The 17,306-nt window shown below is 40.1% G+C and overlaps 1 protein-coding gene across 1 annotated transcript in view; it reads right to left on the reverse strand.

Moving 5' to 3' along the window:
* Nucleotides 1-535: 535 nt before the first annotated feature.
* Nucleotides 536-17,306, reverse strand: part of ST6GALNAC3 (ST6 N-acetylgalactosaminide alpha-2,6-sialyltransferase 3) — a 500,339-nt gene continuing 483,568 nt past the window's right edge. Inside the window, exons 4-5 of the mRNA XM_026497782.4 lie at nt 3,923-4,030; nt 536-2,848 (exon numbers count right to left, since the gene is read on the reverse strand). Of these exons, the coding sequence (XP_026353567.4) occupies nt 2,662-2,848; nt 3,923-4,030 (295 nt within the window). The 3' untranslated portion in view covers nt 536-2,661. The remainder of the gene's footprint in view (nt 2,849-3,922; nt 4,031-17,306) is intronic.

Below are 17,306 nucleotides of genomic sequence, written 5' to 3' on the forward strand. Positions count from 1 at the left end.
TTCTCTTCTCTATCCGTGAATCTTAGATGACAAATTTCTCAATATGGGAGAAATTACACTTTGTATTTCCACTAGAATTAGGAAGCTGAGGGTAAAGAAGTACAGGAAATGGAAGCAGAGAACATTAAGACTGAAGAGAAAAATAAGTTACGTGATTCTATCAAAATGCTGATTACACTGGAAATCATCCAATTAGGTTTCTAAATTGAGAATAACGTGGTTGGTTTTTTTTTTTCCCCACTCTCAGAAAAAAGAGGACGAGAGACAACAATAGAAAGTGGGGCTGGGGTTCAGTTAAGAAAAAAAGGGGAGGAAGGGAGAAGAAGAGAGGAGAGGGGATGCCCCCCTCACCTCTCCAGAGGAAACACTGACTTTTCTACACACACCTCTTGTGGGAATGGAAAAGTCTCTTTCATGGAGAGGCAGGCGAGCAAGGAAGGGGGCCAAGTTTCTTATTAGTAAGGACTAAAACAAATCGATTTAACCCTCCATTTACCAGAAAACTAAATAAATTATGTCATTCCCTGAAGCATCCTGATAATCAAGTGTCCCTTTTTATTTAAAAGTGGAACTTCTGTATCACAACAGGGGGTAAACCATCCGTATTACAATTTTAACATTTGCATCTGTTTATTTTTGAGTGGGCACTTCTTTCCATCATTCGCTCAACAAAACCCGACATACATAGAACTGAAAAGCACATGAGGAAACAATAGAAGTGTTGATAGAAGTGGCGTGTGGCCATTGTCTTGGCTCTGAGGATTGGTGTTGCCCAAAGGGCGGCAGAGAGCAACAGAAAGGCTTCTGCCCAGGATGGCCCCATTTAATGCGAACTTACCATGGGACCGAGCACCGAGCACCGGCAAAGACCTGCAAAGGGCTGCCGAGGTGAAATGCGTCATTTTCATCCTGCAAATCATTCTGTCAGCTAAGCTCGGCTGCGTCTTTTGAATCATTTGCAAGGATATTTTTGGTCTCTCGGCTACTCTCTCAGCAAATCAACCCTCTCATATTTAATGAGCGATGAGTGTATGGAGAACAATGTCATCTCAAGACGGGGACAGGGAAACTGTATTTCTCTGCGTTCATTCCCTCCTGTTGTCCCTGTTTCCTCATCTTTTCTCTACCTAAAAAGAGTCATTAAAAAAAAAAAATCAAAAGTACCTATGTTCACAGGAGTCCTAGTCTATAGCCAGGACAATCCTTGTGATACTTTTTGCATAATCCTGATATAATACATCGTATTTGGCACTGAAACCACTTGGTTACTAGTCTACATAAATGCTATTCTATACAAGTATTAGCAGAGGGAAAGATCTGGAATATATCAAAGCAATGAACAAATTACAGATCATCTGCTAAGGAGATGTCAGAAGGTGCAGGCAATAGCCAGTGGAGTGGTCACGGGCCTCACATAGGACAGCATAAGTATAAGGACTTTAAATGACAAAGCACTTTGGACATTAAGGTCATTATTAGTGTTGTTATTATGGCATAACAACTGATACACTGTGGGGAAAAATAAACCCCAAGAAGGCAAGAGCTCTGGTCAGATTTAATACAAAGAATCATTTCCTCTCCATGTCTAACAGTTGGCACTTGGCAACGATGATGTAATGTATGGAGAGATGCATCCGAGCCTATGAAGTAGAAATCTGAATATACAAATATATATTATGAAGTATGGTAGGATACAAATGGATGTAAAAATATGCTTTGCTTTCCTTGTTTCATGATTTTAAAAAGCATATATTTTTGTGTTGTTGGCTGTTGAAGCAGAGTTAGCAAACCCTTTTGGTTACGTTTTAAGAATGCTTTCACAGTATATGTTATTACAGTGTTGGTATCTTACACATTAAATAGCTTTCTGAAATATTTAGGACTCAACCAAAAATAACTAAGCAGTATAGAGATCACTCTAGTGACGTGTTTAGTTACATTGTTTGGGGGAGTGAGAATGGAGTGGTGAGAGTGAAACTTCTTTAAGATTTGCTAGTTGGCCCATTTTGAAGTAAGTGTTTGAATTGTTGAAGAATCCTGAGGAGCAGGATGTCCGTGGTACCTGCATTGTTACTTAGGAAATGGCCTGAGGCGTTGGCTGTAGGAGGTACGGTAGGACCACGGTCTGTCAGGGAGAGACTCCTTCCCCGCCTCTAGGCTACTAGTAACTGTGGTACGAAACTTGTACCCAGAGAGCATTTCTTGGGTCAGTGTTTGACAATCAACCATTCTTCCAGGTGGTGGAGCTGCTCAAGTTCAAGAGACCAGAGAGTCAATAACCTTGCCTCCCGAGGCCAAATCCCATGGCTTTTGAAAGTTACTCACTGTTCAAGAATTCTGGGCAGCTATCTGGAAGGATAATCTTCCCATTTCTTAGGTCACTGCTGTCATGTTACTGGCCTTCACTTCAATTCCAGTTAAATTATAAAGTGCAGTATGTAATGTTGAACCTTCAGAAAGAATGTAAAGAGCACATCCACCCTCCATGAAATCCCAAGTTCAGATTACTGGCAGAGTCACCATCCATATCTGAGAACATACAGAAGCTTGATCACCGTTGTTGCCTTTATCGTCACCATCACCAGCATCGACATCATTAGCATCACAGTTGTGGCATTACGATCGCGTCAAGTGTTGCGGCAAGATCAGGAAGAACTAACATCAAGACACTGTCCAGTTCGGGTGTGTGAATATTATCCTGTGTTTCTTGGCCCATTTAGCAAACACTTTCTTTTCAGTGATAAACCTGTGCCCCCCATAGGGGGCATGTTCGTGAAGAAAATATTCATCACATTCATCTCTTCCTTGTTCATAGTAATGATAGGGGACTTTTCTATAGCCTTCTGTCCTAAAAAAGAAAAAAAAAAAGAAAGAAAGAAAAGAAAAGGAGAGAAGAATTGAGATGAAGAATGAAGCATTCATTTGCAAGAATCCATTATGTGCCTAGTAAATGCATTTACTTGCAAACCCATGCATGATTCTGGTCCATGAACTCAGTTAAAAGCTATTATGTGTAAAAGCTTTTAGGAAGATGTACCAGATCCTTAGTGCTTTAATAAATCAAATAAAATTTATATATCACACCAACTGCATTCAAACATATACCTATCCAGGAAGGAGGAAATGGTGTATGATGGAGGCAAACTTTGGAGAGCCTGATGCTCTCACAAAGCTTGAAGGAGCTTTGTGAATTTTCAGGGTAAGATATTTGGTACATCTGTGCTCCATTATACTTATAGTTAGGGTAGAAATATTTGATCATGAGATCTGTGGCTTAGTTACCATTTTGACAATATGGTTACAATACTCTCTGAGTTACATTGTGCCAGTTGTTAGTGGGGAAGTATATTTCATTACCTTGATGAAGCAAGGAGGGTTCGTTTTATTAAATAATTAGAAACGATCCCTCCAGCGGGGATGTACTGTGGAAAAACATCTATTTTAAATACGGATCTGGCAGATTACTCACTTATTAGTAAACTATAATTTCCAGGAATTCTTGTTAAGCTGTCAGCTTCTGTGAGGCTGCAGGACATTTTGTCCTTCATGATCAAATATAACCACTGAGTAGCTAGCTATCCATCAAGCCATTAGAGCAGCAGAAATGACAAACTTGCTTTGCAAATTAAATAACCACTAAACTTGTGTATTTCCAAGCCGCAAATCCCTGATACGCCACTGAATAAGGGGAAAATGTTCCTTCTGACATTTGACATTAGATTGTGGTAAATATTTTTTCTTTTTATCACCCCTAAAAGTCACAACTTGATGCACTGACAATAAAATGTCATGTCAGCAAAGAGCACCAGGAAATAATTGTTGCTTTATCTGTTTCTCCGATTTATGGTATTAAAATGAATTGTGATATTTTGACAAGATATCAGAATTGGAGATGCATAAAAATAATTTCCTGTGATCTTACTTGCAGTAGGTGTCATTTATCATTCCGTAGACGTGAATGCCATAACAGGCGTCCATGGCCAGAATGAAGGTAAACCATCCCGTGCTGAGATAAGAGCCAGACTGGACTCTGGGGGGGAGGGAGCAAAAATAAACAACAACAACAAACAGAACAAAACAAACAAAAAACAAACACAGAACAACAATAAAGTGTAGTGAGAAATGAGCAACATTTTATCAAAAACATAGCACTTGTTATCAGGAAAAAGCATTAAGAAACTTGACAATCTGTCAAAGATACACACTTATTTTAAATTATCTCTGAATAATTTATAGGCATGCTCTCACTCTTACTACCTTAAGCCTAGGAGCTATGCTGTATGGAAGAGAAGCCATATGGCAAATATCTGAAGTCAAATAATCCTGCTCCCTTCGGGTAAAAAAATAATTTATTTGATTTTCCGTAAGACACAAATTAGTGCTGTATATCAGAGGACAGGTTTTCTAAAGATGCTTGGAGCCCTGATGGCAACTGAATGATAATGGTGTTATCTTGCTTACCTGGACATATCACTTTCTTTAAGACTTGTTGGGTTTCTAAGCATAAATTGGATGCAGTGTAGGTGAATGATTTGCTCTATGAAAGCATCTGAAAAGTTTGCCTTCACTGATTTCTAGGCATCATGAGACAAGACTTTTCCTTTGTAAGATCTATGTTACCAATCTCGTCAACACATTTTTATTGAACACCTACTATGTGCAATCACTCTGGTAGACGCTGGCGATATGGCAATTATCAAAACAACTAAAGATTCTCTCTTCATAGATTTGGAGGTGGCCATATTTATAAAGGTTGGCCTCAGAAGGCCTCTTTGATAATGGGAGCAAAGATCTGGGTTGGGTTGGGGTGGGGAGAAGAAGGTTGTTGGTGATGGTGGGGTGGGAATAGTAAGAAGCCACAGGGAACATATTGGAAAAGACGATCTCATGTGTGCAATCTTTCGACTCTCAGTTCGGCCTCATTAAGAATGGGCCTTGAGCCTGGAACACTTCTTTAATAATAGATAAAGAGCCCTCACATCCTGTGCCTAGCTGTTGTCTTGTGTGGGGATATCTTTCCCTGTTTCAGACTCAATGTGTACTCCTTTGTTCTGCTTAAGTATATGTGTTACATTACACTTGTCCCCTGCCAAGAGTGGACAGGGTCCTTTGGTTGCCTGCAGGCCAATGGCTCTGAATAAGCCGCCAGGAAGGACCCAATGGCCATGAGGACCAAGGCTCACTACTAGAACTGATCTTGTTCTGTCTTTCTCTATGTGAGTAAAGCATTGCTCCATCCAGTGTTTGACTGTGTTGTGTTTTTCTTGGCAATTCAAATAAGACGCAGTGGGAAGAAGCACTTGGACCTCTACCTCTGGTGATAGGAGACAGATGCCACTTGCTCAACAGACCATATGAGAGAAAAGTGTTCCAGGAAGAGGAAATGTAAAGGGTAAAATCACAAATATGGAAGTGTGCTTGGTATGTTTAAGGAAAAGATGGGAATCATAGTTACCGAAGGGGGAGAGCGGCTGATGTAGTTAGACGTCGTGCTGATTGGAAAGTTCTGGCAAATTTCAGTCGTTCAAGGGAATACTGGATGAAAAGCCAGATCTCCATACTTGGCATTAGCCAAGGGGACCCAATCCATCCAAAACGGATGACTGTCTATCTCCTTAATCTCTTCCCATAGAAGCATTTGGGTCTTACAGGTTATCTGGCAACAATGCAGCACCACTTCTAAAAAAGACTACATTTCATACCTTCCGTTTAGACTTCCTGACATACTGGAGCATAGTCAGCTCTTCTAGAAACTGACACTTAGCCACTGATAACCACTCTCTGGGTACAGCCGTCCAGCCAGTAGTCGCTTCCCACCGATGTCCTATATTGTTGATGTAGTTCTCCAGTACCAAGCCATCAATGTGCTATAATTAGAACCCTGAATCCTCTGATTCTTTTCTTTTTTTTTTTTTTTTTTAAGCAGGCATTGTTTAGTATCAATTGACATAACATGTAAGCATTTCAGGAGCAACACAAGCTCACAGAGGGGTACGATAACTGGCTTTTCTCACTTCTATTTTAATTGACTTTGGATGATTTGTAAGGAGAGACAGACCCAGTCCATATATATCCATCCCCTCTGCTCACTTGCCACTGAGTCTGAAATGCCACCGTGTAAGTTGTCTTCCTTTGTATTTCCTGGTGCGTTTTCTAAATGGAAAATTTTCCGGAAACAGGATCACATAGAGTTACATGCACTTTCCTCCGAGATGAGAACAGTAGCAGCAGCATGGGTTCGGAATGGGTGCCGAATGGGTGGGAAGATGGACCAGAGGGAGGTGGAATACACTCAAGAACAACTCTGCTTATTATACAATTTAACTTGCCGTCCGTCCTGTCTTCTGGGGTCTGAGGGGGAGCAGCAATGATGAGATCTGTTTAACGCACCATCTGCTTAAAAGTCCTTATTTGAAAATTGGGAGAGATCAGAAGAGGCAAGAGTCTTGATTAAAAGCTCCCAAATTGAGTCTAGAAATTTTGTCTGCATACTGAATTTTTTCCAGTTATATTCCTACTTGAACTGTATACCCCTTTTATCACTTTTTGCCTTCACATTCTATTTTTTTCAACCTTCCTATCCTCTCTATCCTTCTTCATTACTAAGCTGACCATGCACTAGCAGAGATCACTAAAAATTACATCATTTATTTATACATGATGAGAAAAATGGTCTCATTTAATTATTTATTTTAACAGACATTTATTGCAATCCTATGCCAGAAGTTAGTGATGAAAAAAAATTACATATATATGTATACACACACACACACACACACACACACACACACACACACACACACATATAAAGTGCACGTGGAACCCAGTGCAGGGCTTGAACTCACGACCCTGAGGTCAAGACCTGAGCTAAGAGATCCAGAATCAGACACCTAACCAACTGAGCCACCCAGATACTCTATGATGAATATTTTCTTAAAGAATACATGGTCTAGTGGGGGGTAACACACCTGTCAAAACAATCACAATACATATAACAAAACACAAGCCCATGTGTTTCAGAGTCAGTACAGAGTGCAGTACGAAATTGAGAGTGTGGATACCTAGTTTCACATTCCAGCTGCGCCACTACCAAGCCTTGGACAAGGCATTTAACCTCTATGGGTCGTCTTAGTTTCCTTGTTTCTAAAATAAGATGGTTGAACTAAGTCACATCTAAGGTTTGTTCCAATTTTAAAACCAAATGCTTCTGTGATCATCACCCTCAAGAGTCAATCTGTTTTAAGCTTTATCCATTCTACAGTCATATGCTCCACACATGTTGAACGTGTAACTAACAAACACATTAATCAGTCAGATCACATTTAATGCCCACTCGTGTGGTGGGGATGCCACTAAATGTCTGAGGCATATACAAAGAGGGTATGAAGTTTTACCTCACAATAGTGGTGGCTATAGTCGCTGAACTTTTCCCTCTTTCACACTACTGCTCATGGAATGTGCTGGAATGGCTGTCCAAGACCAAGGACACAATGACATCATAGTATTGAGAGTAAGCTTAATTTGAGTGAGAAAAAAAGGAAACCGAAATTAGGGCAAATTGTTTTCTTTTTACGTGGTTTTCTAGGAGTCAATTTGGGAGGCTAACTGTCAAGGACCAAGATAATATGACAGCTGCAGCATGAAGTGTGGCGGGGGGGGGGGGGGGGGGTTGAACATTTGTGTGACATGTGGAGCTCTACTCTGCAAAACAAGCTCTCCTGGCTCATTCTGGTCCAATCCAGATAGTCACTTTGAGTGTTCAACAGGGAACTTTCAGAACAGAAGCAAAGGATAAATAGGGTACAGTCATCAAAGTGGTTCCTCTGCATAACCATCTTCTCTTCACCACAGGAAAAGGTCAAGAATTTCAGAGTTCGGCATCTGGTCAAAATCTTTCCATTTTACCAACTGATAAGGAAATTTTACCATGTATCTAATACTTGATGAATTTTAAGCCTAACCTCTTACTTTTAAGAAAAACCTTATTTTTTTTTCTGGACAGATCATAATAGTTAGGCTGAAAATCTTCAAGTAAGCTGGGCTGCATTTGCTTCCAACTGTGGGGACTCATACTGCCTAAGTGCCCTGTCCTAAAAACAGCACTTTAATTAGACAGTTGCATTTTCTCTCTCTGGTGCCTCTGATAAATTTGGGATGTGAAATCATGTGAGGTTTCTTACCCATAGTACATGCTGGGGATAGCAAAGTGGTTTCTTCTCAAAATACTTGGAGCTAATGTCATCTACAGAATACTTATAGTGGCATAATGGCAACTGCTAGATTCATCCAGAGATTCTTCTGAATAATGGCCCTGGTGATCTGGGTCCCTAACGGAACTCACTGGCTGGATGGCACTCAGTCTGGGAATTCTTGTAGCTACACCATTCCCAACTCCTGCTGTGTGGGTGTACTAGAAATGCAGATGTACAAATTACACCCACGTAGACCTTTGGAGGTTCAATAAAAACAAAAAGACTTGAGCTGATGTATGTGAAACTGTTTTCAGCTAGAAGGGACCTAAGGAGAACTATCAGATGCTTTTAAAAATTCTTAAAGGGTCTCCTCTGGGGCCAAATATTGTCTTGTAATTTGTCACTCATGCACGCGGCACTAACTATGTACCAGCTGGCCATCAGCCATAGTGCTTTTTATACCTTCTACATTTGGGGATCGATAAAAACAATTATTGTCACCTACAAATAAACAATCAAGATTCCCATAGGGATGATAAGAGAATTTAAGCCCCTAATTCAATACAATAAGAAAGCTTAAATTAACATGGCAGAATAATGAGCCGTGAAGAGGAAAATAAAGGCAGGAGTGTTAAGAGGAAGCTATCAATCATTTGTTTCCACTGGCCAAGCTTTGCATCCCACTGCTCCTTGGTAATCAAGATACTTACTACTTGGAAACTACTTAAATTTACTTGCTCATCTCTTGGAAAAATGATGCTGTCAACACCTTGATATAGCACATGCTTGAAGGCATATCATTTAAAATATGATCTTTCATCTAGTTTATTACCAATAAAATATAAGCTACCTTGCCCCTGATGTTTACTTACTGTTGTTTGATGTCTAAAGGTCATCACATGCCCACAGGGATTCGTCGTCTGTCAAGCTAGCCTTACTTTTACCAATCTCAATCTTTTTGGCTGTCAGCATGTTTCATTCACCTGTACCTTTGCTTCTGAGCATGCTCTCTCATCTTCTCATTTCTGGAAACATATCGTGAAGCATTTTCTTCCTATCGTCTGGCAAGTTCGAACTTTCTAATGAGTGAGATCTCCCTTCTGGGGAATTTCAGGGGAAGAACGGAAGAAACTAAAATGGATACTCTTCAAAAGAAAATGGGATTACACTGAATCTACTGTTTACTCACAGGATGCTCTGCTAATTATTGAACACCATTAACTCATGACTTGGGTTCTGAACTCAAGAAACTTATCTTTGATGGATGAAATAATAGCACTTCCTCTATGTCAGGGTTTCTCAATCTCAGCACTATCGATATTTTAGACGACGTAATTCTTTGTTGGAGGTGCTGCCCTGTGCAGTAATTCTTCTTCACAGCTCAGCAGATCCCCCTCCGTTCCAAGACCACCTGTGCCCTAAGATGCACAGAGTAGGGTTCCCCAGTGCCTACTCTTGACTTGAGTGGCTTGCCTTGAGGAGGTCCCTGATCCTAAAAATCCAGGTTCTCCCTATCTACAGTTCCCATTCTGCCCACTCTGCTTACCGTCCTACTGGTTTCTTCAACCAGCCAAACATCTTATTTCTTTCTCTTTCTTTACAAACCTATCTGAAGCCATTCAGGTTTGGTCAATACTAAATCATTATTATCTTACCTTTTAATACAACCCTAGGAATCAGCAAATTCACTTGGCCTAGACCCAAAGGGCGAGTCCTGACCTGCAATGGGGAATGCGCAATGCAGAAAAGGAAAAATGTGTCAGGTAGGAACAAGGATGTGGAGTCTAGTTGCTTCAGTCTCTGGCTGCTTCCTCTTCATGGAATGGTTCCTTTGGGGGCCTTTGGCTCAAACTTTGCAGCCTAAATTTTACTGTTTCTTACTCATTTCTCCGATGAACTGTTGAAAACAAAACCTGGGGCACTCCAAGCTAACATTTTAAAAGCATAATTATCATTTATCAAAGCCCAAAGGGGATCAAGACCCTCCCAATAACGGAGGTTTGCTGGAGAGCACAATATTGGCAGCAGCTTCTGAAATCTGCTACACTCAGGAGTAAAAAGGGAATTTAAAAAAGGAATTAATCAATATTTCATGTCTTGTTTTAACACTATTGGATCTCCATTCTCTCATCGATATACTACACTGGCAGGATAAATAAAAACAGCAAAGTAAGTTTCCATATACCTTCCTAGGGAGAAGGAATACCTGACAGAATACAGATTATTCAATTAAAAACATTCTTTCCCCCATTTTTTTCAAAAGCCCATAGATAATGAAAGAATACATTTAAACAAAGAGACTGGGCAAGAAAACAGCTGATGATTATCAGTAGCACCTTGGGATTCAATCTAATATTGTGAACCAGTCTAATGGAAGCAGAGCTCAAAGTGTGGAAACAATTTCAGCTGTCCCCAAGTCATATATTTTTGTATATTATTCGATAGTCAGGAGCTATGGAAATACTCTGGAGTTTTCCCATTATATTAACACTGTATATTTGTACTATCTATCAATGGGACATGCCCAGCAAATCTTTCGGCAGCAACAACTTTCTGCAAATCAGGCAGCAGAATTCTTGGCTTGAAACATTTGCAAATGGACATAAACTTCTCAAACAGATAAAAATATCATACTGCGGATGGTGATTCTTAAGAGAATGCACCAAATGAAAGGAATCCAAACCTGAAATATAATGAAAAATGGACCATGAGGAAACGGAGAAAGCAGTAAATCTCAGCAGAAGACTGCCCTACCCTCCCGATCAGCTAATGTGAAATGCCTGTGCTAATCAGTAGGCACTTGGACTGTGAATATAACAGTTTTCCTGCCATAGAATCAACAGGACTCTCTGACTCGTGATGAATGCAATGAAATTGTACAAAAGGAGCATAATAAGAAAAGACTGTGTTCTTTTCAAAATGTACATTTAAAAGTAAAATGGTACAGCTCCTAAAGGTATGATTTATGGTTGCTGTAGAAACAGAAGATACCACTCACAAAAATTACTTTGTTCATTCATCTCAGAAATTAAAAGGTTATTTTGCTCTTGCCCTTTGGCTTTAAAGCCCCTTCAATTGGAAATGCTGATTTCTGGGATTTCATTCACTTTCTTAACCGAACAATGGAACCTCAGGAATGGCAGGGATGGATGGTGGAAATCTCATGGGCCTGCTTCATTAAGGCAGGTCTGGTTCTTTAACCACACGGCATTGACTGAACGGTATTCCCTCCAAATTCTCATGTTGAAGCCCTAATACCCAATGTGTTGGCATCTAGAGATGTGGTTTTGGGGAGGTAATTAGCTTTGCATGAGGTCATGAGGATGGGGCCCTCGTGATGGGATTAGTGCCTTTCTAAGAAGAAGAGAAACCAGGGCTCTCTTTTTTTTTCCCATCATATGAGAACACAGTGAGAAGTCTGCGAGCCAGGAAGAGGGTTCTCACCAGAAACTGTCCATGCTGGCACTCTGATCTTGGAATTCCAGCCTCCAGAACTGTGAGAAAATAAATTTCTCTTGTGTTCAGTCTAGGGTATTTTGTTATGGCAGCCCAAGCAGGCTAAGACAATGGGCATCTCTCTCACAAACCAAAACTCCCCACTCTGTTTTCCAGGACTCTCTCATCTAGTCATGTGCATCCATTTTTTGCTCCTTAAACACATCTTGTACGTGCCAGTTTTTTGTCCTTTCACTCGCTTAGCTGATGTTTACCTTCCTTCTTCCCAAAATGCTCTCCCCCACATCCTCTTCAGTTTCTAATCTCATCAAGCTTATTCTGCTTCTGCTCATCCATTCACACTGGAGGTCTGAGACACGGTATTATATCCGGGAAATACCAAGTTGCCCCTGATCTTGACTCAAGGTCAAGTGGGGGAGACAGACTCAATGACCATGTTCAGAAATAGGGTTATCAAGGAGGTAATGCCCTGCAAGTGCTATAGGAAAGGCAAGGGAAGAGCAACAGACACAGCTGAGGGAAAGTGAAGGTGATTCCTTTCCCAGTTGGGAGTAAGAGCTGAGCTGTGGATAAAGCTAAATGAGAACACCAGGCAGAAAAAGGAGAAGGAAGAGAGCCTTTCAAACAGAGGGAATGGCCTCTGCAGTTGCACTGAGGTATGAGAATAAAGGGAGTATGGAATAGTTCTCAGCTGTCCTCTCATCTGGAATGGACCTCAAAACATCATCTGTGTTTATTTCCATAACAGATTATTGGTTAGAGACAGGATGCATACATAACACGGATTTATTTTTCTTCCTTACATTACACTTTGAAATATTAGAGATATCTTGATGTTCTATATAGCCAGTCTTTTCAGATGATGGAAATTTATGGATCTGGAGAAAAGTATCTAGGGAAAAATTGGCAGAATTATGTTTTTTCCTTCCTCATTAAATTCCTCATTAATTCAGAATTGCAAACAAATGTAAACAATATATGACTAAGAATAAAAACAATTAAAGTATGTGTGATGATAACGGATGTGCCCAGTAGTGCTCGTCTGTGTTAATAACGTAAGTTACAAGTCATGAGCAAACCTCTCCGATCTGCACTTACCACCAAGCAACCTTCCTCAATACACACCTGGAGGCTCTTGACCTGTTCCATTTAAAAGGGAAACAGTTTTTACATAAATGTCAAATTTACTGAGTTTTTTTGACAAATGGAAATGAAAACAAATACCATTACTGCTTTAAGGATGTGAAATCTTTAAAATACCTTTCACCTCTAGAAATGCTGAACTAAATGACCTCTACGGCAACCTCTCCTCCAAGTACAGTTTCTACAGGAAGAGAGGCTACTGTGTCCTTTTATACCTTATCTGTTTCTAAACTCTGCTGCTTGCCCTGGATCTCTGGTTTACCTAAATGGTCCATAATTTCGAAGACATGAGAAATTATGAACAGCCTGTTTGCGTTCTAATTTCAGACTATTCAAGCTACTCTAGAGGCCTTTGTCTCTATGATCATAGATATTTTTTCAATCTTCCTGTGTTAGATTGTATTGTTCATTCCTTCCCCAAACATGGCCTGCCTGTGAGCACAGTAACTGCCTCCTTGACTTCGGGCTTGGCCAAATGACTTGCTTTGACCAATGGAACAGAAGTAGTAGTGATAGTTTCTGGTAGAGAATTTAAAAAGCATCACGTGGTTCCTATTTCTTATACATTTTCCCTCCATCATGAGAACAACACATTCCAGTAGGGAATGCTTCTTTAGTCTGGTTCCTGGGATGAGGACATCCATGCAGCAGACATGAACCCAAAAGTGGAGCCAAGTTCAGCTAAGCTTAGCAGAGTTATAGCTGATCACAGACCTGTGAGCAGGAAATAAATGTTCTTGTAAGCCCTTGAGTTTTAGGGTTATTTGTAGCAAAGAGCTGACTAAATTTTTAAATTAATAATAATAACTGCTATCATTTATGGGGCATTTATATGTACTAGACATTGTTCCAAGAACAGTGCATAGGTCATATCTTTTAATCCTCACAACAAACCTGACCTACGGGGTGTATTAATATCCCTATTAAACAAATGAAGGTTCAGGGAGATATAAACTACTTGCCCAAAGACAGCTGACACCAGAAAACTCAGGTTCCTAACTAAGTTCTCTCTCAGTCATTGGTCTCAGAATCGTCCAAGGCACCACATGTCTGACAGGCAGTCATCAAAGAACCTCAAGTCTTCAGATTTTATTGATAACCCTCCAGGAATATTGAACTTGCTACTACTTCTTGGTCCACTTTTTTTTTTTTTTTTTTTTTTTTGATGGCAGAATAAGAAGACTGGCATAGGTAGGCTTAGGGTCTTTCATCAGTAAGGTCTGGAATTGCAGTTACAGTAACAGAGCCCATGCTGGAGGGTACAGCTGTATACTTCAGCATAGAGATACTATCACTTTATAGATTTGTATTTATGACTTCAGGATTCAAAACAGCTCTTAGAATTTCAACCATGGTCATGTTCAAACAACAGCTTTATGCCACAGGTGTGGAGATATGCATCAACTTAAAAAAAAAAATGAAGGGCCAAGTCCTGAAATAATGATCAAGTTCTTAGATCCACTTCCTTCCCCAGGCATGGCTTCCTCCCAGCCCTTAGGTTCTGTAACCTTTCAATAAATTCTTCTCTTTGGCTTGTGTCTGCTGGAGGAGGTGTCTGTTCTTTGCAACCAGAGATATGATGCTGAATTGGTTGACCTCCAAGACCTCTTTAAACAAAATGAGTCTGTTAAAAACTCTAGGTATAATTAGGGACTTCACTTCTAACTAATCTTTAACTCTTATTAACAATCACTATTTGATCTGACCCCAGTTTTATACTTAGGCCTTAAAAATTCTTCTAACTTACCCTTCAACTTATCTTGAAATCATGCCCTTCCTAAATTGATGTGGGCTTCAGTATTCGGAATGCTAATCACCTTTCTCTATCTAAGACATAGGTGCTTGTTCCACTGCTAACTTGATAAACGTAATTAATGGAAGGTTTTGGCTTTCTCTTCTAGTTTTCTTATCATCATTCTTTCTGCATATACTTTCCTTAAGACCAAAGGGAGAAAAAAAGAGAAAAGATTGTAATCAGGTAGGAGTATATCTAAGTAGATAAAAGCCCTTTCCCTGCCACTTCTCCTTTTTTAGAAAAGAAATGAAACGACTCACTTTCTCTTAGCTTTTTGACTTAACTGGAACTTGAGTTAAACCAAGATTTTCCTTTAGAAATAATCTGAACACAGAATCAGACTCAAACTTGCTTCTGAGAAAAATGCTTTCCAAGCCCTTGTTTCTCTTTCAAAATGAAAATTTAGGTTTAAAAAGAACTTTTAAACAACCAAAAGTTTTAACAAGGATTGAAGACAGGTTTGAGGTCATTTCACCCCATTGAAGGAGACTGGGGATCCAAGCTTCTCGTTAAAGCCTCCAGTGCCACTGGGATCATCACTAAACCAGCCTCAGCCAGAGCCTGAACAATCGGGGCTACATATAATTGTGAAGTTTAAAAAACTCAAAGTAGCTCTCACATTCTTCTGCTTAAGAAAGACAAATTTTGCTGCCTATCTGAAGCTATTATCACTTTTTTGACTGAGTTACGTGGCTCAATAAGTCCTGAAATAAATTATTTCTAAGGGAATATTTATTTTTAATAGGAAAAGCTAAGCAGTACCCTCATTCCCCCCATCTATTAAGACTGTTTTTATCTGGCTCACTAAAGAAGGATAATTCAATTAGAAAAGGTCAGAAGCAACAACTGACATAACGAATCTTTAGGCACTGAGAAATTCTAAGAGAAAGAGGCTTTATTTGTCAGTTTTCCAGTAGGCTGACATTCACGGAGTACCTTACACACAACACCTTTGCAAATGATAGGCCATCATCAGTGTATCAAAGCAGGCACAGATCTAGTTCTTCTAGTCTAGCACTAGCAAATTCCTTAAAACGGAGTCTGTCTGCTCCAGCAGAACACCTGAAGTCGAATGATGTGTTGACGGAATCTTCCTTGAAGCAGTCACAGCCAATGGAGTCTCACCTTTTAAACTAGCTGTTTGCCCACTAAGGTTGAAAGTTATCCCAATTTCATTTTGTCCAGAAATTTCAGTCCTAAAAAACAAAAAAATCCATTTTTCTCTCTATTCTTGAGATGGGATACGGTTTGAGAACCGTAGAAGAACAATCTTCCTTTGAAATCTAATTCAGATTTTCCAGCTGAGCTAGACTCCCTGCTTAGTGAAGTGAAGAATTTCTTTCATGGAGGTGATGTTTTTCCCACAGTGTTACTACACAGCTTGGCCAGCAATCTATGGGGGAAGGGACCTAAGTATTTGTTGCTTACAGTAAATTCACACCTGGGAAGAAGTCTTCCTGTGCTTACCCTCTCTGTACCAAAAACTCTCCCATACCACTACCTCCAGAAACTTGAAGAAACAGGGCACCCCCACCTCTTTTCATAATAATTTATTCTCCCCATGTCAGGAAAAAAATCAGGAATATTCAAAAATGTAAGGAAGAGAGAAGATAATGGCACTAATTCCTTTCTTCCGTTCAGGAGAGAAAACTTTCACGTGTCTCCAGAATTCTTCTAGCCCAGTATTTTCATTGATCCAGAGTAGACAAAATGCCATAAAGAGAAAACTAGAACACAGAGCTCAAGCACTATTAGGTAGAAAGGGCCAGGAAGAAATTAGGTAGAAAGGGCCAGGAAGAAATACAGAGAACTTGAACTTAGAACTTGAGAGTATCTGATGGGGCCAGAAAGAAATACAGAGAACTTCAACGTAGAACCTGAGAGTATCTGATTGAAATGTGAGAATGTTATCTCAACAGACTTCCCTGCATTGCAACAGTCGCAGGATGTTAGAAAAAGAAATCTCCACACCCAAACTATAAAAAATGAGAAGGACACAGGAAAAGAGTTGAGGAGATCCTCCACCTGGCATATTTGTTTTCACCAGCTGTTGATAACACTTTACGCCCGTGTTTCTGACTCCTGACATTCTGACTAAGTTGAAAGGGAGTGACTAGAAGTAAGAGCTACAGAATTCTAGAAGCTGTTGGATAGTGACAGCAGATGGACAGAATTACCAGCCTACTGTTATTATTGGAGCATGTTTACTGGATTTCATCCATTCCTCTTCCATTCCCCTTACCTCTGCTTAGTCCTGAGAGTCCATAATGATGCCAAAAGCATGAAGAGAACTACACATTTGCCTTTTGTGGAAAGGAAATATGAGGCATGAAATTCTGTGAAAGCCTTACCCCAAAATAAGAAAGTGGTTTGAAGATAGAGCTGCCTTTCTCCCTCATGAGCTGGACAAAGAGAACTGGTGAGTGATGCTGACCAACTGGGTTCTTGACAGCTCCCTCTGCATCATTGCCACACCAATCCTGTGGTCCAGAAGCTGAACGTTCCAGACCCTTCTACCATTTTCTCATTCCTGAAAAACGCCTTTACTGTCAGCAGAGACCAAAATTTCCCAAAGGCTGTGAGTCTATAGTCTATTCTTTCTCCCAGGGGCATCCTTTCTTCTTATTTTATCCATCCATGCCATAATACCTGGACCCCACCATCTACCCCCTGGAATCCTGACCTCCACTTCCTAGGGACAGCCCCTGATGCCACTCTCA

This window comes from Ursus arctos, unplaced genomic scaffold, assembly GCF_023065955.2.
Source record: "Ursus arctos isolate Adak ecotype North America unplaced genomic scaffold, UrsArc2.0 scaffold_12, whole genome shotgun sequence".
NCBI classification, from domain to species: Eukaryota; Metazoa; Chordata; class Mammalia; order Carnivora; family Ursidae; genus Ursus; species Ursus arctos.